The following is a 27,757-nucleotide window of genomic DNA, read 5'->3' on the forward strand; positions in this document are numbered from 1 at the left end:
CAATTAATAGCAGTGTGACCTTAGACAAGTTATTTTTTTTTTTTAATTTTTTTTTAATTTTTTTTATTTATAGAGGCATGTTTTATTTATTTATTTGTTTGTTTGTTTTGTTTATACATGCACTGGGTACAGTCAGAAGCGCGGGAGGGTGAGAGAATTCACCAGAGCCAGAGTGGGGAGCAGAGCAGGCAGAAGGACCGAAGTACACTGCTGAGGGGAGCAGCAGGCGGCAGGAGAGGTCTGCGCGCCATGTGGGACCCTCCTCCGGTGGCAGGGGAGCAGCCGGGGATCGAACCGGCGCCGCAGAAGCCGCGGGCAGCTTCGCAACCCAGCGCTCAACCGCTGCACCACCGGGGAGGCCCAGGCAAGTTATTTAACATTGTTGAACTTCAATTTTCCCTTTGTAAATTGAGGATTATAGTATCCTCCTCACTTCCTAGGGAATAGATGAGATAGTACATTTAGAGTACTTAAATCAGTGTTTGCCACAAAGCAAAATGCTCAGCAAATCTTGGCTTCTTACCACTGTAGCTAGAGCCTCAGCCTGTGGTGTGTGTTACCAGAGCGAATGACAGAATGTGTGGGGCATGTGCTAAATACTTGGACACAAACTCTAAAGCAGAAGACCTTGATTCAATATAACTAAGTCATGTTGAGCCATTTACTTAGGCTCTTGGGACCTCATCTTTCTTTTTATATATAATTGGAGGAAATTATAATACAACTTCTCATAAAGCTATTATGAAGATCACCTTGAATGCTCAATGTAATGTGTTATGCTTTACCAATGTTAGGAATTACTATGTATCAATATATTTTATTAAAACCAAATATTTCAGTTGACTCTAAATACTCTGGATAAAAAGGTAAATTAATTCACTTTGGGTGGTAACCAATTTAGCCATTCACAGAATAAATCATCTTGGATCATAATCAGGAGATTAGGACAAAGAGAAACATATTATTTTCTATGAATATTCAGTGAGAGAAATCTTACCAGTATTTAGACAAGGTTTACCATGTTATGACTGCTTAGTCAATAGGTGTTGAATGTGATTTAAAGGAATGAGTGAATAAAGAAAAGGAAGGAAGAGGAAAGACGAGGCTATACATCTGTAATTGAGATCTACTTTCGTGAGGATTTGAGTCCCTCTGGCTTTTTCTATGCAGTGTGTTTGGTGGTAGGCCAGCTGGTCCAAGGACCATAGCTGGAAGGTGATGATCAATAATGGGCTGGATGTATTGCATTCTTGCTGGAAGGGTCTTTCACAGGGTCAGTGTTATCTGGCATCAATCAAGGGAAGGAATGATGGAACACGGGCTCTGATTTGGGCAGAGTTGTTAACACTTTGAAAGATAGTGATGAGAATTCAAAGTGACCTTGATAAATGGGAGGAGCAGTCCCTCCAAGACTGGATGAAGCTTTGGAGACAGAAATGAGTGACTTTGATCAAAAAAATGGGCAGGTGGGGGAGGAAGCATGATTGCTGAGCCTCCAAATCCACAGCAAAACCATCAGCCACTATGGGTTGGATATAATGATAATGATTTCCCTTCCACTGGAACATTTCAGAGCTGACCAGTTGCAGAGCCCTGTGAGATAGGCCTTCTTCTTATCCCCACTTACAAGTGAGAGGGCAGTTAGTATGACAAAGTTAATAACAAGAAATGTGGGATTAATAAGCTTGTAACACCAATATAATACGTCAATAATTGGTGGCATTTTTAAACTCTGACTGTATGAAAGACACTAGGCCACATCCTCACAGATTGTTTCTTTTCATATTCACAATAGTCCTAAGAAGTATATACTGTTTTTGTCTCATTTGGACGAAGAAGAAGTTGAATCTCAGAAAGTTAAATAATTTGCTATAGGGTCACATGGCTGATAAACACTGAAGATGAGATTTGAATCCACACAACCTGATTCCAAATTTTTTCAGCACCCGACACTTAGTGAGTGCTTATTAGAAGATGAGCACTGCACTAAATATTTTCTGTCATAAGTTCATTTACAACTCACCACCGCTCTAGGAGATCAATGGCATGAATACTTCCAGCTTATCAGATGAGGAAGGTGAGCTGCCAGTGATCACAGCAGGAAGTGCAGAAACCATGTTTTTGGCTGTTCTTCTATAGAAATATCCAACATTAATGGGGAAGAAATAGGGGCCTCCCTGGTGGTGCAAGGAGTTAAGACGCAACCTATGAAGCTATCCACAACCACTGCAGCACGAGTTCGATCCCCAGCCTGGGAGCTACCCACATGGCGCGGCAGACCTTTCCTGTCTTGCCTGCTGCTCCCCTCAGCAGTGTATTTCAGTCAATCTGCCTAATCTGCTCCCCACTCTGTCTCTGGTGAGTCCTCTCACCTCCCCAACCCCCACATCTCTGGCCTGAACCCCAGCTCTTATATGCATAAATAAATAAATCTTAAAAAAATAAAAATAAAGAGGAAGAAATACCTACTAAGACACTTATCATGCAGCATGTATTTGGATTTATTCCCCCACAACCAAAGCCTGTTATCATTCCTGTTTGGGTCTTGAAGTTGAGACTCAGAGAAAAATAAGTACCCTGTTCAACGCCATGGGGCTGCTGAATGGTAGAACCAGGCTACCCACCCAGCTATTCCTGATTCCATTGTTTGGATGCCTTGCTGCCATATCCCCAGCATACTTTTTCATTCCATTACCTACTGACCACACCTAAAACTGTAGTCACTCTTATTTGGACAGTATTTTACTTATCCCACTGCTTTTTAACATATTATCTCAGTTAATTCTCATAATAGCTTTTTGAAGTAGTTTATTATCCATACATATGGGAAAACTAGAATCAGAGATGAGAAGTATTAGATTTTCAAGGGGGAAGCCTTACATGAAAAGCAAAGTATTGCAGTAAAAAGAATTCTTTTTACCACCATACTGCCTGCTGGCTCTTATGTGGCAGTGGAATACTCCTGGTTTTCCTTCACAAGAAAAACATCAATAGAAATATTTTTTTGCCATCTTCACAAAGCTCTTTCCATATGGCCTCAAATTACAGAATCATGAACCTTTGAAGACTTAAGGACTTTTCATTTAACTTACTCTTCTGTGGTTTCCAATACAGCATCCTGATCAAGGTATACTGTCAGAATGACTTGGATTCCTTAACCGATAGGAAAACTCTATTTCATGTTGCATGTTGAAGAACCAAGAGCACAGAAGCTAAAACAAATGAGTCAAGACCTAACCACCATCTTTGTTCCAGAGTCATTTTTGAAATATCCACCTGACCTCTGATACTTTGTTTCTGCATGTCTGCATGACTGCAGGGAAACTGCAGAGAGATAGCGACACAGAATGATGACCAGTAGTCATGGAAATGAAGAGGAAGGGAAGGATTGTGGACAGTGAGGTGGTGGCAGTGGGATATGTGGGAAGGAGAGACGAAGTCAAAATTGTTCCCAGGTTTGTGGGTCTTGACAAAAGCAGCTGGGATGTAAAAGGAGAGAAGACTGGATTTTATCTCAGATTATTTTATGTATTCTTCATTTACTAGGGATATGACTTTTCAGCCTAGGTTCCTGGCATCTGTAAAACTGGGGAAACCTCTCCTCTTTCACAGAAAGGAGTGGAAAATTAAGTGATAAGAGAAACAAATGCCCAACAGATGTATGAAAAGTGCTCAATATAACTAAATATCAGAGAACTGCAGATCAAGACCAAATGTGGTATCATCTCATACCTATTATCAAAAAGATAAGAGATAGCAAGTACTTATAAGGGTGTGGAGAGAAGAAAGTCTCATGCACTGTTGGTGGGAAGGCTAAATGGTGCCTTAAGAAATTAAAAATAGAATATCACAAGATCCAGCAATCACACTTCTGAGTTTTCATCTAAAGGAGATGAAATAACTATCTCAAAGATATATCTCTTGTCCCATATTCGTAGTAGCAGCATTCATAATAGGTGAGGTATAGAAGCAATCTAAGTATTCATTAACAGAGGGATAAAGAAAACATGGTATATATGTACAAAGGAATATTACTCGATCTTTAAAAAGAAGGAAATCCTATAATTTGCAACAACTTGACTATACCTGGAGGGTGTTATGCTAATCAAATACATCAGAAAGAGAAAGACAAATACTGCATGATTTCACTTATATGTTGAATCTAAAAAAAAAAAGTCAAATTCTTAGAAATGGTAGAAAAGTGTTCGCCTAAGGCAATTTCCCATTTAAGGAGAAGGAGAAATAGGGAGAGGTTGGCAAGAGGGTACAAACTTTTAGTTATAAGATGAATAAAGTCTGAGAATCTAAAATAGTGACTATAGCAGATAAGTTGGAATTTGCTGAGAGTGAACTGAAGTGTAGTCACAAAAGAAAAAGGCAAATATGTATGTATGAAGTGATGGATGTGTTTGTTGTATGAGGGTATCCTTTCATAGTATATACACACATCAAATCACCATGGTCTACACTTTAAATATCTTACAATGTCATTTATGAATAATCAATGAATTATATTATACAGCTATGGAATACAAAGGTTTAAAAACTAAATGAGAAGAGTGATGTGAGGGCACTTAGTAAGGAGTGTGGCATATACTAGAGTTAATTCTTTGCCAGCTCTCTGTGTTGGGTATATGGGAGGCTGTAGTCCAGAGTTTAGGGTGAAAATGGTGTGATACGATAGCCTGGAGAAGCCAACTTCTTTTGAGAATCCCTCAGATATTTGGAAACCTGGGCAGGAATCCAGATGGAAATGTGGGGGTCACTCACAGGAAGGGAGAACGGAAGGAGAGGGGGAAGTGAGGATGATGACCAAACAGGGAGTGAGTGCTAAGAACGCTTCCTAGACCAGGGCCACCCATTAGGGTCAGGTGGAAGAAGAGAGCAGAGTACAAGTGGAGAACAAGTATCTGAGAAGTGGGACCAGCTCAGTTCAACTCAACAAATACTCTCCGTGCACCCACAACAGGTCCAGCCCTGTGCCAGAAACAAAAAATACCACAGGAGAAAAAGCACAGTACATGTATATAAACATTCATTGTCTAGTAGAGACAAATAGAATTAGAATAATATATTAACAAATATATGACAAATTAGAATAATATTTGAACTTAAAATATATAGATTCCAGAGTCTTCTTTTGGCTTCAGAATCCCTGTCATATTCCCAAATGCCTCAAGGGTGTCTCTACCAGGACACTGGCAGTCCCCAGGCAAACTCATCATGTCCTCACCTATCAGCACTGTGTGTGTGTGGTGGAAATATAAGTTAGAGGAAGGAGTTGTTTATACCTTATAATCCACACCCTGTCCACCTGCAAATTATCTTAATTCTGCTTTCAAAAAAAAAATATATATATATATATCAAACACATCATATTCTCCATCTCCATCTTTTTTCCTTCTAACTCTTCTCCCTGAATGCATTCTCTCCCCTCTGATCTGTGCTATGTGCAGTGAAATGGACTGCTGATTCATATTAGACCAAGCACCACCCTGCTGGTAACCCTGCAGGTAGACTCCATACTGCTTACTAAGGTGGGCAAGACCCTCTGACACCTCTCTAGATTTCTTCCAACCCCTGGCCCTGCTGTTCTCCCCTTATCCACAAGGCTTCAGCAACACATGCCTGCTTTCAACTCCCAATACACCAAGCTGTCCATCTGCCCAACACACCTTCCAGTTGTCTTTGGAATCTCCTCTATCCTTTGAATTACATCTTAGTCTAGATATCACCTTCTCAAAGAGACTTTGCCAGATTATCCTCAGCAAAGCATCTCCTCTGCCCCAAAAGTTAGTCTCCACAACCTGTTCATTTTCTATATAGCTCTTATCACAGTTTGCAAGTACATATTGATCATTTCATTCACTCACTGAACCAACATTAGCAAGGCATTGTCCTATAAAATTAATATACAACAGTGAACAGAACAGATAAGGTCCCTGATCTCATAGAATGTGTTTTCTAGAAAGTTGAGATTGACAATAAGCTAATAACTACAGTAGCATAGTGACTACTAAGTAAATTGTGATTTCTTAAAGGAGGCTGCTCTAACAAAGAGGGATATGACTATGTTACCAGGCAAGGCTTGTCTGAAAAGTGACATTTGAGATCTGAATGATTAGAATTTAGCTATGCAAACATCAGAGAGCAGGTGGCCCAGACACAGAGAACAGCTACTAACAACACTAGAGACTAAAATAAATGTGTGTTGGTGTTAAAAGAACAATAATGGCAAGAGCAACAAAAGGAAAAAAGGGAGGAAGGAAAGAAAGGGAAAATAAAAGTCAAAAGAAAAGGAAAAGAAGAAGGAAGCAAGCAAGCAAGAGAAGAAAAGACAGTGTCATAATGTAGCAGTGCCCAGGTGAGAAAGTATAGACTAGTTCAAGGGTCATCGAGCTGGTAAGGACAGCTGCCATGTGTGCCTGAGAAGTAATTTTGATATGTCTCCCTGATGAGGGCCAGAAAGGAAGAGCCAAGAATGACATCTGGATTTTCACCTGTTTACTTAGTTTCCTGTATTAGATAGTGAGCTTCCCAAACAGGCACCATGTTGATTGATGGGCCTGGCACATGAGACAACTCAATTGATTGAATGAATGAATTCATGAACAAACAAAACTATGGGAGAAGGAGTCAGGGCAGGTCTTGCAGAGGTGGGGATGCCTGTCCAGATGGAGAAGGATGAGTTGAAGTCTATGAAGTTGACAATACAGGGAAGAGCCCTGGAGGCCGAAAGCGTGGTGTGTGCACAAGGACGCACACAAGACAGATGGCGAAACAGTGTCACTGCAGTACTTGACCTGTCCAAGGTAAATGATCAGTTCTGTAATGGGTCCAGACTCCACAGACACCAGAATAGTGAACACACTATTCTCTTTGTCATACTTTGATACAAATAATAAGAGTTCTAAAGAAGGGATAAAGGAGAAAAAACATCCAAATTCAGAAATGCAAGCTCAAAGCCATCCTGACTTCTGTAGAAGGTAGAAAACTGTCATCCTCAGCCATGGAGGGGAATCTAGAGTCCCACTAAAGTCTAACACCACCTCCCAACATCCAAGAATTCCCTTGATTTTTGATGCGTGGCTTCATGCTGGCAGAGAAGCATTTTACCAAAGGACACATTAAAAGAAAACAGCCTCGTATATCCCCTGGGATGAACCCGAGGAGCTGAAACAAATCAAGGACAAAGGATTTCCCTAGAGCAAACCAGCATATGTGTTCACTTAAATCATCCCACGCCAAGCTTAGTTCTCCGTGTCTATGAACATGTACCACACAGGGTGTCTGTCAGAAATAAGCACTTAATAAAGCATAAATATTATTAAAGTCAGAGATCACTGAGAATAAGACAGTAGGAAAAGATGGAGGAGAAATGAAAAATAAAGAGAAAGGGGAAGAGACAAGGGAAACTAGGCAAACATCAAACATGGAGAGAGGATGTGCATTATCTATCTGTCAAAGGGAAAGAAGGTAGATGTTTTTGTTCTTTGTAGGTTAATATGTAAATGACATTCTGATTTATTAGCGGTCTCCAACAGATGAGGTGATGATTAGCACATTTCCATATTTATAGAAAAGCAACACTAACTTTCCAGATTTATAGAAAATCAGCTCTTCACAAATAGCAAATTGTGCTATTATCAACATATGGTTTTCTATAAACAGAGCTGAGGTAATTATCCCTGGGACAATTTGGTGGTGGGCTCCTTTTGAATATTAACCACATCGGAAGCCCATTTCCGCCTTGCAGATTTTAAAGAGGAGGGGCCATGAGATAACCCCAGGCAATTAATTAGTAATCCAGCACCAAGCCCAAATGAAGGGCTCGACGTGACCACGTGGCAGAAAGACATAGGTCCAACATTCTGACTCCAGCTTCCTGGAGCTTTGGGCAAGGTAACTAACCTCCATGAGGAGCCTCAGCATTTCTAGGGTTAAAACCAGGGCAACACCAACCTCTAAGTTAGAGGGCAAGAAAATGAAGTGAGGCTATAGGTAACAGCACCTGGAACTGAGTAGGTATTCAACAAATGTCAGTGTGTTTTCCTTTTTCCTTAAATGACCCACTCACTACAGTTTTCAAACTCTTTTTTAATATTGATGCATGCTAAACTATTTATAGCATGACTCACTATGTATATATGCATACTTTATTTGATGGAAAATGTTTCCTGAAGCAGTAACTTCTCTCTACTGCCTACAGTGCCTTCTGTGCCTGCAATCCATTGTGATATTTTCTGTCCTATCATTTGCTGTACAAAATTTTGTGTATTATCCATACATTGATTGTCAGGATTCACTTTTGGGTTGCAACTTGACATTTGAAAAGTACAGTGCTACAAGAGTACAGGAACCACATTTAGGTTAACTGACCATTGTACCCCTGGCACATACAGGATGCTCACTAGATATTTGAATTATAAAGGAATGAATGACCCCAGCCAGAAATCTAAATTGATGCTCCCTTTAAAACTCCATGTCTTTTTCAGCACACTTATTAGGCTCTAACTCCTGTGTTGAGTGCTAAAGAAAAGTGTCAAACTTGACACTTTCAAAGATCTTGCTGTCTAGATGAAGTGAAAAATCTGAACATTTAGAACATTATCTTTAAAGACTAAACAGTGTGGAATATATGAGTATGTTGAAGTAAGGAAATGGATAATCTGAACTGGTACAGTTGGGGAAAATGACTTGAAACTGGGAACTGGGACTTGGCTTTGAAATGTGAATAGATCTCTTATCCTTCTACTCATTTGTTGACTGAGTGGATGGCTCCAAACCTCAGGGGGCATTAGAACCACCTGTAGGCCATATTAAAGCACAGAAAGCACAGCCTTGTTCCCAGGGTTTCTGACTCAGCAGGTTTGACATGGAAGCCCAAGAATTTGCTTTTCTAACTGGTTCCCAGGTGATGCTGATGCTGCCGGTTATTGTCCACACATAGAGACCATGAAGGTTGTTGATGTCATGCTAAGGAGTTTAGATTTTTGTTCTTAGCCATTCAGGAAATTAGGCAAGGATGTAAAATCATCAGATCCATGAGTAGTAGCAAGGCCCTTCTGATGGTGACTGGATTGTCAGGAATGGGCTGGAAAGGGGTGAGCTTTCCCCAAGGTACCATTTACCCAATGCAGTAAAAAGTGAAAGATGAAAGTCCCCCCTGTGACTGTTGGGACAGTGGTGCTGAAGAGACCATGATAGGAGAGATAACTGAAGAACCTTAAGTTGGAAAAGGGTGAAAGAGAGGAGGAATCTGGGGTGACTCCAGGTTTCTGACTAATTAATTGCAGGGCAGTTCCATTAGTCGAGAATCTGCATTTAAAATCAGTTTTAACATTATGAATAAAATTCCAAAGTCTCCTTTTTATTGAAGAAGTAACTGTGGTATAATGGAAAACTCATCCAAGTCTGAGTCAAGTCCTGTTCATGGTATAGCAAGATATTTCACTTTCTGGACTTAATTCCCTGGAAATACCAATGCTACTCAAAAGTTGTTCTGAAGACTAAAAGAGATCATGTAAGGCTCATAGTCATTGCTCAGAAAACTAAACTACTGTGTGCGTAAAGCTTCAGTTCTACTTACCAGTTGATTTCATTTCTTCTTTGTCAAGTACCAAGATATATTCGTAAGTGCCACCCATAGATCCAGAAGTTATGTAATGGGTACCGTAGTCATTGATGAAGTTGGCATACATGCCGTAATTGTACTGGTCTGGGAGCTCCATTAATGCCTGCAGCATTCCTTCATCCAGCATGATATTTTCCCTCCTCATCTTAAAATTAGCAGTTTGCACTTTTGTGAAAATTCTCATGAATTGATATTGCTGCCAAAAACAAAAAACCCCATTAAATGAGGGGGGGAAAGCAAAGAAGCTTATATTTTATCAAGAGATAGTGCAAAAGGTCAGCATATAGGAAGTGGCAAATGTGTGTGTGAGTGAGTGTATACACATATGTATTTACATATAAATATATGGGCATAAACATTTATGATAGAGAGCTATTTTATAAGCATATATTACACACCAGTATGTACCTTGCTGCTTTTCCCCTGCCTCCATCTGTGTTCTTACTGCCCCAATCCAGGTTAAGTACGCAGCTTTCATCTGAGTTAGTTATCACAATGGACTCTTTCCTCTCTCCCTACCTCTCTTCTCCCCTAGTCCATTCTCACCTTCATGTTTCTCCCTGCTTTAATTAAAGCACTGCATTATGCAATCTGCTATACAAGTATTAGGTATACATTAAAAATCATGCTTAGGAATGTTTTCGGTAACATGGTAAATTGCCAATATTACACATGTATTTAATTTGTTGAATATATAGCTATACATTCCTATAATCTGCTGCAGTATGCTAAGTGAAGAGGGTATGCTCTTAAAGAGATAGGCCCCCTGCCTTCATCGAGCTTATTTTCTAGTGGTACTCTTGTCCTGATAATTAATAAAGGAAAGCAAGATCCTAATATAACCAAAATAGATAGGACCAGGGTAACATTGCATTGATTTAAAAGGAAAACATCATGGGCCTCGCTGGTAGTGCAGGTGGTTGAGTGCAAGCGGTTGAGCACAGCGCTGTGAAACTGTCCGCAGCCTCTGCAGTGCCGGTTCAATCCTCGCCGACCTTGGAGCAACCCACATGGCGAGCAGACCTCTCCTGACTCGCCCCCTGATCCCCTCAGCAGTGTATTTCGTCAATCTGCCTGTTCAGTTCCCTGCTCTGTCTCTGGTGAATCCTCTCACCCTCCCGTGCATATGGCCTAAACCCCAGCTCTTGTATGAATAAAAATAAAATCTAAAAAATAATAATAAAATAAAATAAAAGGAAGGGAAAGGAAAACATCATATATAGGCATTAGTTCTAGGTAATGTAAACCTAGATCCAAAGTTTCCACTTCACTAAGTGGAAACTTAGTGAAGAGGCCACCTGCTATCACAGAAATCCATGTTAATAATCAATAGACATATCTCATAGTGATACTTTCCCTTCAAAGCTAAGCTAATTTGTGGCAAAGCTCCAGAATGCAACTTACATTTCTGAAGTTAATCTTTATAACTATTTTCATTATCCAAACTATTGTGTTGAGCCCCAACTAAATCTAGTTTTGATATCAATGTTCTTGAGCTTTGGGTAAATTTCTAATCATTTTATTTCTCTGACTTCTGATGGCTGCTCTATCCTTGAGATGCCTTCTTACCCTTCCACCCTGCACCCCATACTTCCACCCTGCAAGTATGCTTTCAATCCCAAATTGGTATGGGGTGTCCTCTCATTTCTAGGCCTTGGCACATGCTGATTTCCATACCTACAACACCCTTCTGTTAACTTTACCTCCCTTCATGAGGACCAGTCAGCTGAGGTAATGTCCTTTCCTCAGGGATGCATTGACTGGCCACTCAGTATAAACAGGGGATAGTGGTGAATGTTTGTGCAGTATATGAAAGACTAGGCCTACTGGGCCTTCAGTTTAGTTAGAAAAGCAAGCCTTGCATTGGAGCATTCCCTTCTGGTTTAGAGGGCCTGACTATTTCCTTTTAAGACATTACCATTCAAAGTATTCCCCTATGTGCTCCAGGTAGCTACAAAAAAAAGGATGGGGTGAAGTGATAAGAGTTAGTCTTATCATTCAATTTTATTCCCTTTGTGATGATTCTGCGTGCAAAAGCGTAATAAGAAAAACAAACATGATTACCACTGATCAGACATTTCCAATTATACAACCAAATTAAGGTTCAATTACTACTTGTACTTTTTAATGCAATTAAGGTAATACGTGTTCAGTGTGGATTATGGAATACTGTGTGACACAGGCTTTATGCTTCAGTACCTTATTATTGTACTGGTTCAACTGTTTCATGAGGGATCTGCTTTCTGATCCATGTATGCCTGCTTCCAACTGGACAGAGGAACCTTCAGGGCCTATGCCAAAGGTCACTCCAAAAGACGCAGAATTGTCATTTCTTACTTTAGATAGAAGGTCATTTGTATCATCGTACAATTCTGAGGAGATTATAGTATCTGCCAGGGCCTGAAAAGAAATGAACAGTTGTCAGCTGATTCGTATTTAATATCATTGCTTTATAAAATACCTCAATTTTTCAATTATTACAAATAACTTGTATTTTTTATTTAATCTTTAAAATGAAGTACCATTGTTTTACATCCTTGTTAATAGCTTGACAATATAGGATTTCTCCCCTCAGGTGTGGTCACTGAGGCTTATAAATAATTTTTAAAAGGCTAATCTTCAGGGACATTATCAACATAGTGGTGAGAAAACGCTGCGACTAAGACCTCCCATAAAAAAAAAGTTAATAGGGAGGAAAAGCGGCAGGTCCCTGCGAGAACTGGGACATGGAAGATAAATGGGCGACTCTGGCAAACTGCCCAAAGAAGATAGTTGCCATAAAAGAGTATTAGAAGGGAGGAAAGCTCAGAACCCTGCTACCCAACCCCACCCACAAAGTCAGCACTCTCCCACCAACAGAAAGGAGGGAAAAAAAAACCTAAAACAATGAACAAGAACAAACCACGCATCAAGCAGGACTGTGAGTGGAAAGGAACTATTTCAACCACTGCACCCTGTGAACTGGAATTGTGGAGAACCATACAGGATTCGCCATGGAGGTGAGCGAATGGCTCTGGTCGCTATTAGAGAAAAATAAAGACTCCCAGGAGACCTACAAACAGCCCAAGGCCAGCCGGTAAGCTTGTGCGGAAAAGCAGCTGCGCACTTGAAAAGCATACGCAGATCGGGGCTGCCCAGGTCCCTGTGCCTGTGACCTAGGCTTGCGGGGAGACGCACGGGGGTGGGGGGGCCCTCATTGAGGTGAATGTCCCTCACTGAGTAATCAGAAACCAGGCAGGCGCCCAGACAAGGGAGTGGGGTGCAAAAGGCACCATTTCTGCAGACATTGAACTGGGCTACAGCCCACATCCTGGACCTGAGGGCTTTGGGAACTGAGACCCGGGGCACGAAATTCAGGCCATGGGATCCCCACGACCGTGGGGCACAAGGTAGACACAGCACCCCCACGCCATTGAGGCTCTCCACGCCACTCCCACTCTATTCCCCCAATCCATGGGGTTAAAAACAGTTCCTGAAGGACACTAGGAAAGATCTCTGGCGCCACCTAGTAACCAGAAAAAAATCACCAACACCCTATAGTTGGAAACCAGGGATCACAAAAACACCCTCAGGAGCTGAGAGAGGGTGGGCCATGCAAACGGGGGTAAGGAGGGAAATAAAGCTTGGAGCAAGACCGGGCGTGCAGGGGAGTGCATACCCGCATCGCCTTTGTAGAACAGGGACCTTTCTTCAATAAAGACTGCTTGAAACTGGCAGAAGGCTCCTGGAAGAGCCAGAGGTGATCTGGGAAGTCCGCCCATGCCATGCCCCTTCTGGTCAGCAGTTCAAGCCCACAGGGGGAGCGGCCACCCACAGCTGGGGCAGACTGGGCACGCAGGGGAGTGTGTCCCCACATCATCATCTTAGAACAGGGACCTTTCTTCAATAAAGACTGCTTGAAAGTGGCAGAAATCTCCCCAAGGAGCCAGAGGGGGAAGGTTCCCTGCACAGTCAGAGGTGAGCTGAAGGCCCCCACAAACCTGGTCCCGCCTGGCAGGAAGTTGGAACCTAGAGGGGGATCCAGTTTTTTTGGAACCCAGAGTGCAATCTAGCTGTCCCACCTCTAGGGAAGTTTGTGGGACTTCAAGACATACTTTTGTAATTAAACACAGAAGGAGGAAATATTCTGTGACAGCAACCATTAACATACTCAAAGTACCATTGCCTCACTAGACTTCTGGCATAACAGTATTTGACTCGTTTGGAGCACCAGTTTCCGAAACCCCACAAAGAGCACACCAAAAAGATGCTGGCCAGTACAAGCGGCACAGTGTCCCAATGCATACGGCAAATTAGAAGACAGGCAGCAGGGAGAAGAAAAACTACATGCAACCTAGCAACTCCTCAGGGGAAAGACACATCACAAAAAGAAAACCACCCACCAGATGGCAATGACAGTGACTTGGAAGAACTTCTGAGCCCTCCAGAAAGAGAATTTAAAATTGCCATGATTAAAAAACTGACAGAAGTCATAAAGGAAAACAATGATAAGGGAAAAATAATCAATGATCAGAAGAATGAAATTGAGTCCCTAAAGAGGGAAGTAAAAGAAATGCAGGAGATCAAAGAATTAATGGAGGCACTAAAGAACTCTGGGAAAAGCAATGAAAGCAGAATAAATGAAATGGAAGAATGAATAAGTACTCTCGAAGACTCAGAAATAAAAAGAACCAAAACAGAAAAGGAAAGAGAAGTAGAGAAGTATGAAGGAAAAAAGACTGAAGAAAGACTTCAGGAACTATCTGACTCCATGAGGAAAGGAAATATAAGAGTTATAGGAATACCAGAAGGAGAGGAGAGAGAAGTAGGAACAGAGAAAATATTCAAGGAAATAATTGAAGAGAACTTCCCAAACATGAAGGAGCTGAAAATAGACATACAAGAAGCAAGAAGAACACCAAACTTCCATGACGAAAGGAAAAATACAGGAAGACACATAATAGTTAAGCTCCCAAGTACCCAAGACAAGGAAAAAATAATGAAGCTGACAAGAGGGAAGAAATAGATAACATTCAAAGGAAAACCAATCAGACTGACATCAGACTTCTCTGAAGAAACATTATGGGCAAGGAGAGAGTGGAGGGACATAGTCAATAGACTCCAAGTCAACAAATGCCAACCAAGAATACTCTATCCTGCAAAGCTTTCCTTCCTCTGTGAAGAAAGAATAAGAACCTTCCCAGACAAACAGAAACTCTGGAAATTCATTATGACTAAACCCAAACTCCAAAAAATACTACAAGGAATCCTCAAGCCAGAACCAATAGAAGGATGAATAACAATGAAAGAAGGCCAAAAAAAAATTATTAAAAGAATAAATAAATAAAACCAGAGGAAAGACAAACACATGGCAAATACAGATGCTAACATATCAATATTAACTCTAAATGTAAATGGACTAAACTCTTCAATAAAAAGACACAGAGTTGCAGGCTGGATTAAGAAACAAAACCCAACCTTTTGCTGTCTCCAGGAAACACATTCCAGGGACACAAGTATGGTTCAACATCCAAAAATCAATCAATGTCATCCAACACATCAACAAAAAGAAATACAAAAACCATATGATATCAATATCAATAGATGCTGAGAAAGCTTTCGACAAAGTACAACACCCATTCATGATAAAAGCCCTTGAAATTCTTGGGATACAAGGAACATACCTCAACATCATAAAGGCCATCTATGACAAGCCAACAGCCAGTATCATTCTCAATGGTGAAAAGCTGAAAGCATTTCCATTAAGATCTGGAACAAGACAAGGATGTCCACTCTCACCACTGCTATTCAATATAATACTGGAAGTCCTAGCCAGAGCAATAAGACAAGAGAAAGACATACAAGGAATCCAAATAGGGAAGGAAGAAGGCAAACCATCACTATTTGCAGATGATATGATAATATACATAGAGAACCCCAAAAACTCCACAGAAAAACTAATTCAACTAATCAATCAGTTTAGTAAAGTGGGAGGATACAAAATCAACATGCAAAAATCATAGCTTTCCTATACACAAACAATAAATCTGAAGAAGAAGAAATTTAAAAAACCATCCCTTTTATTATCGAAACAAAAAAATCAAATACTTGGGAATAAATCTAACAAAAGAGGTAAAGGACCTGTACAAAGAAAACTATAAAACACTGTTAAAAGAAATAGAAGAAGACAGAAAGAAATGGAAAGACATCCCCTGCACATGAATTGGAAGAATTAACATCATCAAAATGGCCATCCTACCAAAAGCAATATATAGATTCAATGCTATTCCAATAAAAATTTCAATGATATTCTTCAAAGAAATAGAACAATTATTGATGAAATTCATATGGAGTCACCAAAACCCTCTATAGCCAAAGCTCTCCTGAAAAATAAAGAAGGGAATGGAGGCTTCACACTCCCAGACTTCAAACTATAATACAAGGCCATAATCATCAAAACTGCATGGTATTGGAACAAGAACAGACACACAGACCAATGGAATCTAATTGAAAATCCAGAAATAAACCCAAAGATTTATGGTCAACTAATATTTGACAAAGGAGCAAAGAATATGCACCGGAGCAAAGAAAGTTTGTTCAATAAATGGTGCTGGGAAAACTGGGTTGCTACATGCAAAAGAATGAAGCTTGACCACTACCTCACACCATGCACAAAAAACAACTCAAAATGGATTAAAGAACTAGACATAAGACCTGAAACCATAAAATACATAGAAGAAAATAGAGGCAAAACACTACAGGACATGCACCTCAAAGACATCTTTACAGACACATCACCCAAAGCAGTGATGGTGAAGGCAAAGATCAACAGCTGGGACTACATCAAATTAAAGAGCTTCTACACAGCAAAAGAGACAATAACCAAAACAAAGAGAAACCCCACCGACTGGGAGAAAATTTTTGCACACAACACTAACAATAAAGGACTGATCACAAAAATCTACAAAGAGCTGATGAGACTCAACAAAAACAAAAAAAATAATCCAGTCAAAAAATGGGCAGAAGAGCTAAAAAGAAACTTCTCTGAAGAAGAAATGCAAATGGCCAACAGGCATGTGAAAAAATGTTCAACATCACTTGTAATCAGGGAAATGCAAACCAAAACTACAATGAGATACCATCTCACACCAATGAGAATGGCACATATTAAAAAAATAGCAACAACAAAGGTTGGCGAGGTTGTGGAGAAAAGGAACTCTCCTGCACTACTGGTGGGAGTGCAAACTGGTCCAACCACTATGGAGAGCTGTGTGGAGATTTCTTGACCTACTAAACATAGAGCTTCCATATGATCCAGCAATTCCACTCCTAGGTATTTACCCAGATGACACAGAAACAGTAATTCCAAAGGGCACCTGCACCCCTATGTTTATAGCAGCACTGTTTACAATAGCTAAGCTTTGGAAACAACCCAAATGCCCAAAAATAGATGACTGGATCAAGAAGATGTGGTACATAGACACAATGGAATATTACTCAGCAATCAAAAAAGATAAACACATGCAGTTTGCAGCAACATGGATGGAGCTAGAAGGGATCATGCTCAGAGAAATAAGTCAGAAAGAAAAAGAAAAATACTTTGTGGTCTCACTCATAGCAGGAATTTAGAAAACCTAATAAGAGACCAGGAAAAAGACTAATCAATACAAAGTAAAAATAAAAATCAACAAGCAACTATAAACCAGAGACACCTTGAGGGTGGGGGGAGGGAGGGGCGGGGAAAGGAAGGACTAGAGTCAAAATAAGGGGGGGGTGCAATTGTATGGGGAATATAACCAAAATGAAAATGCATACATTGTGCAAAGATGAAAAATGATGTAAGAATTATATAAAATAAAATATTTAAATAAAAAAGGCTAATATTCATATTAGATAGATACTATAAAACAGAAAATACAGCAATGTTTAGTTTGTGTTTAGGTACCACCAAACTATTTCAATACACACACACAGAGATGATTCTAATAAAATGGTATGTCAATCTGAGCCTGGATTTCTCTCCAACTGGCTCATTCTTTCTGTAGAGAAGATGCCTTGACTCAGCAATGCAAAAATATGGAAAATTATGTGCAGGCATGGACCTGTGAGCAAAGGGGCAGGGAAGTTGCAGAGGAGAGTAGCTCTAGGCAGTGGTATGCTTTCATAGTATCTACAAATGTTTGCTTATTTCATTCTAGAGCCACAGTAGAGTTGTAGTTCTCTGCCAACTTGAATTAATGCATGATCTTATGCCTTGCTTGAGCCGAGGAAGAAAGGGTTAAAAGCCCACAGGAAGTTTGCTCTGTGACCAAGAGAGCATGTGTGGAAATGGAGCCTTCATTTATTTGGACCCTGCTGGCTTTGATGATCAGAGATTCTTCTTACCTCAGAATGGACAGATAGCGCACATAGGACATTGTTGCTTTCAATTGCAGACATTTCAGAATCATTTGTTGCCAAAGCAGAGCCTACTCTATCTCACCTGACATGTAGACCCTAGACTGCCTTTGATGTTAGGACAATGGCATCATCTACATTTTCCAGCTTGGCTTACCATAGGCTTGATGGTGGGATCAGGGGAACCAACTTCTTAAAAACAGGCTCTGTAAGCCTGACCTTAACATCTGTCAATATTTTTCTCTTGAAAAACTTGGAAGTGGAGGTATATGACTAGATAATTGTTCAGAGTCCTAGAATCCTATCATCTCTACAGATAGAATGTGCAAAGATGTAATGAATATGAGTATATAGATATAAGATGAACCCCCCCCCCCATTTTATCTATTAGTTCACATAGATCTGGGTTTGGATCTTGTCTCCACCCCTTTGAAATTGATGCTTTATCCCTCTAAGTTTCTGTAGGTTTTCTTCTTCTTCTTCGTATATCTAAAATGGAGCTGTGATCATAGCTATCCCAGTGTGTTGTTATGAGGATGAAATGGGAGCTTTTATTTAGAAAGAACAGATCTGACACATGGTAAACATCCAAGAAAGTTTGTAATATAGATGACTCACCCAAAAGTGAGGTTTAAAGAAATAAATGGTCAGGAGCAGACTGGAAACTGGCTATGACTATGTAGTGCTCTCAGTGACAAAGGGACCACAGAATTTTATAGATGGAGAGAATGCTAGGGACCATCAGCAGTTAGTGAGTACTTTTAAACAGCAGAGCCCTTTCTACAAAAAAAAAAAAAAAATTATATACAGAAAGCCACAATATGAAAGTGATCGGTGTAGCACTCTCTTGGTGAAATGGACACATGGGTCTCAGATCCCTGCCCTGCTACCTGCCATCCTGCAACCCCACTGCACCCCACCCCCATTTTATCTATTAGGAAACTGACTCAGTGGAGCAGTGAGCTGCTCAAGTTCTTATATTCTAACAGAGCCAGTACTTGGAAATAAGTCTTCAACTCCCAACTCAGAGAACAGGGCCCCAAATATATTTTATTGATTTTGAATGGAGATGAGGCTCAGCAGGTGGGCAGCCATATTTCCTCTCAGCACTGATTCTTTGAAGCAAGGCATCTTTCCCTCTCTGTCAACAGCCTACGGCAGCCTCTCAGTCTGCCTGTTCAGACTTACTTCAAAGTGGTACTTCAGGAAGTTGTAGGGTTTCCGGAAGTACTTCTCATCTTCTCCATAGTAGAGGTGCTCACAGGCAGCGTCATAGCGAAGCTCCCGCCATTCGCCGTTGTACACCGTCTCGCATTGTCCCCCATAGTACCTGGCATCGTACACACTCTGCCTTTCTTCCTGGGTCAGGATATTATACCTACATTGAAAAGGCAGGCAGCTTCTGGGAGAGAGCACTGGAAAGGCCAAGAGAGCATAAAATATGCTGTAGAAAATTTACTTGGTGGTTGGAGCAGTGGTTTCTCAAGTTATGCTCTTCGGAACCCCAGGGTTCCTTGAAGTACCTAAAAGGCCACTTTGGATAACAAAGGGAGACAGAAGGGGTTGGACCTGGTTCCCAAGTTCCCAAGTAACCTGAAAAGATAGATGGCTCCAGTGAGCATCTGGGACAGTGCTGCCACATAGCAGATACCCATAAATATTTTTTGAATGAGTTATAGAGAAGATTGGGCACAAAAATCAAGCACAGGATCAGACAGTCTGGGCCTGACTCAGACTGCCACATATAACTGTGTGATCTTAGTCTCTCTGTGCCACAATTTATTCACTTGTGAGTAGCAGTTAATACTACCACCCTGGTAGAGTTAAATTTAAGTTAAACATGCAAAGGAATGATAATAGTACTTAGCATATATTATGCACTAAAATGTTGGCACTTTCCTCTGTGTTATTTCAGAAAAGGACTCTGATGCTAAAATATTAATAAATTTGAAATATTGTATGTAACTTATAGTGCTAAGTTGGAAATCTCAAAAGGCCACTGTCCTCAGGTAGATGGAATGTTGGAGGATGCATACTTTGAAATTCAGGGAGACTCCTGTTTAGTTTCTATCTGTGTGACTTTGTTTACATTCTAGAAACTTTTTGAAATTCATTTTCCTCATTTGAAGACAGCTATAATAAAACTACCTCTCAGGTTTTGTGAAGTGTAAGTGGTGGAATTAAAGTAAAACAGAAGTAAAGTAGATAGTACACTTTACATATTCAATAAATGATTCTTCTAGTCCCCATACATTCCAGAAGTATTTTCCCATACTTTCTTCTCTGGGTAATTTCAAATCTTTCTGTTTAAGTTCCATGTTTTATATCATGGACAGTTTTTACCATAGTTAGGTTTAAAAAAAAAGTTAAGCAGATAAAATACAAATTTAATATTTTTAAAGAGATATTTAACTGAACAAAAACATTTAAGTTGGCAAGACCTGATGATCAAAGCACCTTATGCTATAGGTAATAAAATGATTGCTTTTGTCTGTCTTTCAGACTCCTAGTCAATCTAAGACCCAAGAGAAAGGTACATCTTTTGTATGGCCTTTGAGACTCCTGAACAGACAGCCGTTCCTTCCTCATGTTCTTGTGGCATTCAGTGATTACCCCTGGCATAGCACAGCCCATGTTTGCACCCTCTGTGAAAAGGCACAAGGCAGAAGATGAGCAAAGAAAAACAGTGAATAAAACCTATCTTGATAGAATAAATGGATAATTACAGAGCACCTGGCATATAGTAGCAATTCATTGTAATTTAGCTTCCCTTTTCTCTTCCTTTTTCCATCTCTTTCTTCGCATTAGTGGAAGTGATGTAATAAAAGCTTTGATGAATTGAACACACACTCTATCGGACATTGAGCAGACATTAGCTTTCAACCTCATGACAATTTTGCAAATGCAGAAATTGAAGCTCAGAAAAATTAAGTAACTTGTCTATACTCAAGCTAAATTTTTTTCTAGATCTTTTGATGCTAAAATCTTTATTCCTTCCCTTTACCCAGCCCTGTAGTTCCTATCTTCCTACCCACTAAATAAATTTCTGCTTGTAGCTTTTGAATACAGGCTTTCTAGTGGGTCAATCAAAAACTCAAAGGAATAATAAACCCTAAGGTTATGCCTTCAACTCTAGGCAGAGGTTACTAAGCTAACATGGATTGGGGAAAGCTGGTTGCAAAAGCCCTAGTGAAAATGGAAAAGATGTAGTCAGAGAAATCTCACTTTTTGGAAATCTATGCAGAAATATTCACACATATATAAAGACATGTGTCCAATGATATTCATTGCAATTTTGTTTACAAGAATAATCTAATTTGGTTGCAATCTAGCCTCCAGAGCTATGAGGAAAGAAGCTTTTGATGCTTAAACCACCCAGTTTGTTACAAACACTTTGTTATAGGTGGTCCAAGAAAAATAATACAATTGGAATGAAAGAAGATGGAACTTGATCATCTTTTCCTGTGTGTATGTCTCCAAGCACCTAGGGAACCCTGCAACCTCTGGCAGGTGGCTTCTGTGACCTCAGGGTGATTAGACCACAGCGAATGGGAGTAGCATCTCCCAGGACATGCATCTGATCCTGAGGGAGCTGCAGCTCATTTCCTATCTGTAAAGATCTATTTGGTTACATTGATTGGTTTCAATTCAACCCTTGGTGAGGAGCCATTATAGGGAAAACTCTGACATTGGGACTGCAGAGATGGAAAAAATGAGTCAGAAGCTGCCTCTGTCCTCAAAGTTTATATTCAAGTAAGTGGGCAAGATCCAAGAAAAAGACAAGATGGCAGGGAATGGCAATGCCAAGAGTCACTATTTTACTTGGCCTGTGCTGGGTGCTGGAAGGCAGAGATAGAGAGGACGTCTCAGCCTGATCAGGTGAACACTCCGACAGCTGCCTCAGCCCTGCTGGAGAAGTGCTGGGGGAGGGGAACACACAAGGGATTCTTGGAGCAAGGAGAGGGTAATAAGCCATCCTAAATAGTGTCAAGAAGACCACCTAGAGAAGGTAATGCCTAGTTGCCTTAGTCAGCTGGGGCTGTCATAAAAATATAGCATAGACTGGATATTCAAAGAGTAGACATTTATTTTCTCACAGTTCTGGAGGCTAGAAGCTTAAGGTCAAGGTGATGGTTCTGGTGAGACCTCTCTTCACCTTGTCACTGGGTCCTCACATGCCTTGTCTCTGTGTATTAGTTGAGAGAGCTCTCTGATGTCTCTTCCTCTTCTTAGGGACACCATCCTATCAGGTTTGGGCCCCACCCTGATGACCACATTCACCTTAATTGCCTTCTTAAAGATCTCATCTCCAGGATGGTGGTGCAGAGATTTAAGTTTCAGTGCTGTCAAGCTATCACCAGCCACTGTGGCATGAGTTCTATCCCTGGCCAGGAAGCTAACCCTCATTGCACAGCAAACCTCTGCTGTCTCGCTTGCCAATCCCCTCAGCAGTGTATTTCAGTGGATCTGCCTGTTTGGCTACCCACTCTGTCTCTGGCGAATCCCCACTCCCCACACCTCTGGCCTACACCCAATTCTTGTATGCATGAATAAATCTTTTTTAAAAATAATCTTATCTCCAAATATAGTAACACTGGGAATGAGGACTTTAGCATATGAATTTTAGGGGTATATAATTCAGCCCCATCACACTAGATAAGGGGTTAGTCAAGCTAGGAATATGGAGAAGGAAATTCCAGAAAGAGGAAGCTAAGTCTATTAAGGTTTAGAAGTAAAGAGTGTGATGAATTAAGGAACCAAAACTGGACATTGCACACCTGATGTGAAGTTGGAATCAAGACAAATGAATCTTAGTCAACAAAGTGCTATGTACTGGGAGGTGTAGGTAAGCAAAAGCAAAGGAGAAATTTAAGCCCCACTCCTTCTCACCTCAAAGCCCATTCCTTTGTACTGTATCCCTAGGCTGGTCAGACCCACAACTACAGTGTCAAGCAGACCATGAGCAGGGCTTCTAAGAGGCATGCTTGGGTCAGAGAAGAGCAGTCTTTCAGAGACATTATGGAAGCCTTCATGGAAGACATGGCTTCATCGAGCCTTGGAAATAGAATTTGCCTGAGGAGGGTTAGTGGTGGCATGGGAAGCAGTGAAACAAGAAGTAGATCTGTGGGCAGAGACATAGGGGGGAAGGCATGTAGGCAGGATAGGGCAAGCCACTTGTTATGGCTTGATATTTAGTCCCCCCAAAACCATAACTCTCAGTGTGAGGAAGTGGGGCCTTTATGTGCTAGTTAGGTAATGAAGGTCAAGCCTTTTAGAATGGAAAGAGCACTCATAAAAGAGTTTCCTAGTCATAGAACTCCCTTCCACCCTATGAAGAAACAACTGTAAGTCTGAAACTTGAAAGAACATCCTCACCTGACCATGCTGGCACCCCAGACTGTGAGAAACATATTCATGTTGTTTATAAACTACCCAGTGGGAGGGTATTTTTTTTTGTATAGCAGCTTGAATGGACTGAGAACCTGCCTTAGTGGGCAAATGAGAGCTGTCCTACAAAATATACTGGTCTTTAGTTATTCAATCTGTCCCCAAAATTGATTGAAGACAGTGGCTTACCCCAAGGCTGCCCTCTCTGATCCAGGAATCGGGTCATACTGGCTGCAATCACCTTCAGTGACATCTTCACAGTCTTCCTCATCAGAGCCGTCAAAGCAGTCCTTGTCTCCATTACACACGAGATGGCGTTTCAGGCAGCGACCTGCAAGAGGAGAGGCTGGGGACATTTGTAGAGCCTCCTGGGCTTTTCCCTCTTCCTCATGACACACATCTGTAATCATCAAATCCATTCCACTTCAGAAATGACCCTTCAGAAATGACTATCCATTCTATTCCATTCTCCCTGGTCTTCACTGCCTCTGCCCTTCTTCCAGTATTGCTGTCTTCCCCCAGCTCATGCTCTATGCCCTGACCCCCTCTCTAGTTCAGCCTTCACATTGCAACCCCAGGGATCTTTCTAAAATTCCTGTCTGGCCATGACATCCCTTTACTCTGATTTCTTCAGTGGATCCCCACTCATCTTCTAAATGCCACAGTCTGGCCTCTATTACCTACTTGGCCCATCCCCTGTCTCTTCCCAAAGCCCTGTCTTTAATTATTTAATCAGCAGTATTTTAAAATTTCTTCATACTTATAAAACAGTGATTTTTATTGATGGGCTCTTATATTAGATTAAATAAATTATATCATGAAGATTAAATAAAAATCCTTTAATCTTAAAAGTACAAAATTATGTACAAGATTAAATCTGATTTGGAAAAATTAGGGGTTATCCATAATCTATAACAGATGAAAGAAGACAATGTAAGAACGATAGTGCATGCCTCTATCCCTGTGCTTTTGCACATTCTTTCTCCTAATAAACTTTTTTTTTGCTAAGTCTCAACTCAAGTACCATTTTAAACCTGCTCTGACCACCCCCAAAAAGCTCATTTGGGCACCCCATGCAAGAGAGTTCCATTGGAGCATCACACTGAAAATCACAAGATACAGTGTTAGCTTCCTCATAGGACTCTTTCAAAGACTCTAAGAGTACCTCGAATCCAGGCACATCTCTATATCACCAGCAGGTAGCATGCACTATGCACTACCTGGTGCATAGTATGTACCCAATCAATATATAGTAAATGCAGGAATGAATGAATAGATTGTATCTTTTCTAAATGAATCACAGATGTTCCTACAAACTTGACTCAAAACTACTTGTGCTGCTGGATTTGCTTAAAATGTAGGTTCCTGGGCCCCAGCCCAAGCCTACAGAGTGACAACTTAAAGAGGAAGTACTCTGAGTCTGCATTTAAACAAGCTCCCTGGAGAAGCGTTTTGCATGTTAAGTTTGACAGGCACAGCTGTTAGTTCCAGGGAAACTACTCACCTGACTCCTTACACTGGAAATCCTGTCCACACTGCACTTGCCTTAGACAAGCTGTGGGGCTGTGACAGCTGGCTTGATCCCAGATATCGCCACTGCAGATGGTTCCCCCAAACTTGTTTGGCTGCAGGAGGCTCCGGTATCGGTACTAAATCAGATTTTGAACCAGATGCATTCATTGTCTATCAATCAACCAAGATTTCTGCAGGCAGGTCTCAGCTCAACATAAGGAACAACTGTCTAATGATTGAGAACTGCTTAAAAAGCTGTCTTGTGAGGAGATGAGTATTTATAAATAGTGGTGTTCAACCAGAGGTAGTACAGTCACCAACTGGAATAATAAATAGGGCTCAAAGCATCTAAGGAAAAGTTTGGACAAGATATATCTACAGTCCCTACTTGCTAAGAAGACCTTTGTGTCTCCTCCTTCAACCTGTTCCTGCCTATTCATCTTTCTAAATCCATGCTTACAACTGCTAAAAGCCTTTTCTAAGTAACATATTCTGCAGTTCCCTAGGCTTCCCTTACTCCTGCCACTTGTCATGAAGGTATTGATGGATTGTCTGCTTATTTGTCTGCCTTTCTCACTACTTTAGAAACTATTTTTATGGTGGGTTTGGGTGCAGGAAGGTAAGACTGTGTTCTGTTTGAGCTCACACAGTTGGCATTGGTCTATGGTTAGACTTTTAGAAGATGTACTGCTTTTCCTTCATAGTATTCCTTCTGTTTGTGGCATCCTTTCTTTCCTTCTCTCTATGGGTAAGGTGGGGGTGACCTTCTCCCCTCCATCACAGGGATATCAGATATGAAGGAGGCCTGGTCAACTAAAGCACCAAGATATATCGTGTTCAACCAATTGTAATAATTGGTTCGGGCATCAGTTCATAACTTACCTAGGTCAATCATAGTCCTGTCTGACATTTTCCCCAAAAAAACTCTTGGAAAAGAGTTTCTTTTAACTAAAGTTGCTAAGAATTGTGGGTATCAGATGGTCCTCTTGTCAACTCTGTAGAAAGAACCCATGCAAGAGAGAAAGACAAAAAGATCACCGAAGATCTTATCTTTGTCTCAGGTCCAGCTTTGACTGCAGATGAATAAGCATTTATTGAAGAAAGACTAAAAATGCACACCAGTCTTGGCACTGCAGATGCCATGACTATTTTCTGCATGATGGACTGTGTCAGGCACAGTGTGGAGGAAGAAGCAGAATATTAGGAGATTCCAAGAAATATAAGGTCCCATCACCACCTTCAGGAAATTTAGAGTCTACTCAGCAATCAAAAAAGATAAACTCATGCAATTTGCAGCAACATGGATGGCGCTGGAAGGGATCATGCTCAGCAAAATAAGCCAGAAAGAAAAAGAAAAATACTGGATGGTCTCACTCATAGCAGGAATTTAGGAAACCTAAATAAGGGACCAGGAGAAAGACTAATTATAATAAAGTAAAAATAGAAATCAACAAGAAACTGTAGCTAGAGACACGGTACGCCCCCGGTTGGGGGGTAGGCGGCATTACAGTCAAAATAAGGGGGGGTGGAAATTGTATGGGGACTATAACCAAGATGAAAAAGCATACATTGTGCAAAAATGAAAAATGGTGTAAAAAATATAAAATAAAATATATATATATATACATAAAGAAATTTAGAGTCTAGTTGAGGAGATAAAATGTTTAAAATGCAAACATGTAGGATGTCCCATCAGGGGAGACACATCACATCACCATTTTCTGCTACTTCTTATCTTGGTTCAGCCCACAGGACCCTCCTTGAAGAATGGTAATAAATAAATAAGACAACAGCTATTGGAGTAGTTAGAATTCCTGACCTGAATCTATTTCTAACTCATTGTATAAAGTACCCATTTCTGGTATTTTGTGCCTCAGTTTTCAAGTCTGTAAAATAAGATGGTGACCTCCCTCATGACAATTACTAATGATTCTTTCGCTACAGTGGACAGACATGAGCATAAAAATTAGACTGATTTGGGTTCAGAGCCCAGATTGACCATGAGCAAGTCACTTTCCTTTTCTGGGCTTCTGTTTTCTAATATGTAAAATGGGTTTAATGGCAATACTCTGAAATGGAGGGACAGAATGTATGAGGAGGCACTAGCCCTGTGCCTGGAAGATCATTGGCACTCAATAAACAGATGCAGTTCTACATTATGATTATTATCAATGAGTCTTCCCAGATGATTCCAGTGGGTGAGTTCTAGAACCATGTAGATTTCCTGCTCCTCCGCTCTTGTCAGCTTCTGCCTACCTGACTGCTCATTAGCAAACAGTAAATCACAGGTAGCCAAAGAGGTGAAGCTCAAACCTGTCCGTTTGCCTCCTATGCCTTTCAGTTAATAACATTCAGAAGAAATTTGTAAACACTGTGGGAAGAGATTATAATGAATGTCCACTTGGAAATGAGGATATTCTAATTTTCTGCCCACACCTTACCTTCCCCTACTGTAATCAAATAAGACTGCTCAGCATACCAAATGTAGAGCTAATTCTTTCTTATTCTTTAAGTTCATCAGGGTTTTAAAACCTGCAGTTATTAACGTGGTGATGGCGGTTATAGAAGTTACCATTTATTGAGTGGTTATTATTAGCCACACGCTTTACTTTTTCACCTTGTTGAAAGGTTAAATACTATTTTAAACTGGATTGGAATTCTGATTCTGACGCTTATAAATATGCATCACTGGGTGAATGACTTCCTGTTGCCAACCCTTAGTTCCTCCTCTGTCTCTTGAGAAAAGACCTTAGAGTGTTGTAAAGATTAGTGACAACACAGGGAAAGAAACTGGCACTTTGCCCGACTCCTGGGAGGCACAGTATTGTGGTGGTTACAACATCATGT

At 40.6% G+C, this 27,757-nt stretch overlaps 1 protein-coding gene across 1 annotated transcript in view; it reads right to left on the bottom strand.

The window, feature by feature from the left end:
* C8A (complement C8 alpha chain) overlaps positions 1-27,757 on the bottom strand; it is a 62,390-nt gene that overhangs the window by 20,242 nt on the left and 14,391 nt on the right. The window contains exons 3-7 of the mRNA XM_037500601.1: positions 24,903-25,047; positions 23,588-23,729; positions 19,199-19,388; positions 11,834-12,034; positions 9,590-9,830 (exon numbers count right to left, since the gene is read on the bottom strand). Coding sequence (XP_037356498.1) covers positions 9,590-9,830; positions 11,834-12,034; positions 19,199-19,388; positions 23,588-23,729; positions 24,903-25,047 — 919 coding nt within the window. The remainder of the gene's footprint in view (positions 1-9,589; positions 9,831-11,833; positions 12,035-19,198; positions 19,389-23,587; positions 23,730-24,902; positions 25,048-27,757) is intronic.

The sequence above is a fragment of the Talpa occidentalis genome, unplaced genomic scaffold (genome assembly GCF_014898055.3).
Source record: "Talpa occidentalis isolate TD23 unplaced genomic scaffold, MPIMG_talOcc4v2.1 talOcc4.9, whole genome shotgun sequence".
Taxonomy (NCBI): domain Eukaryota; kingdom Metazoa; phylum Chordata; class Mammalia; order Eulipotyphla; family Talpidae; genus Talpa; species Talpa occidentalis.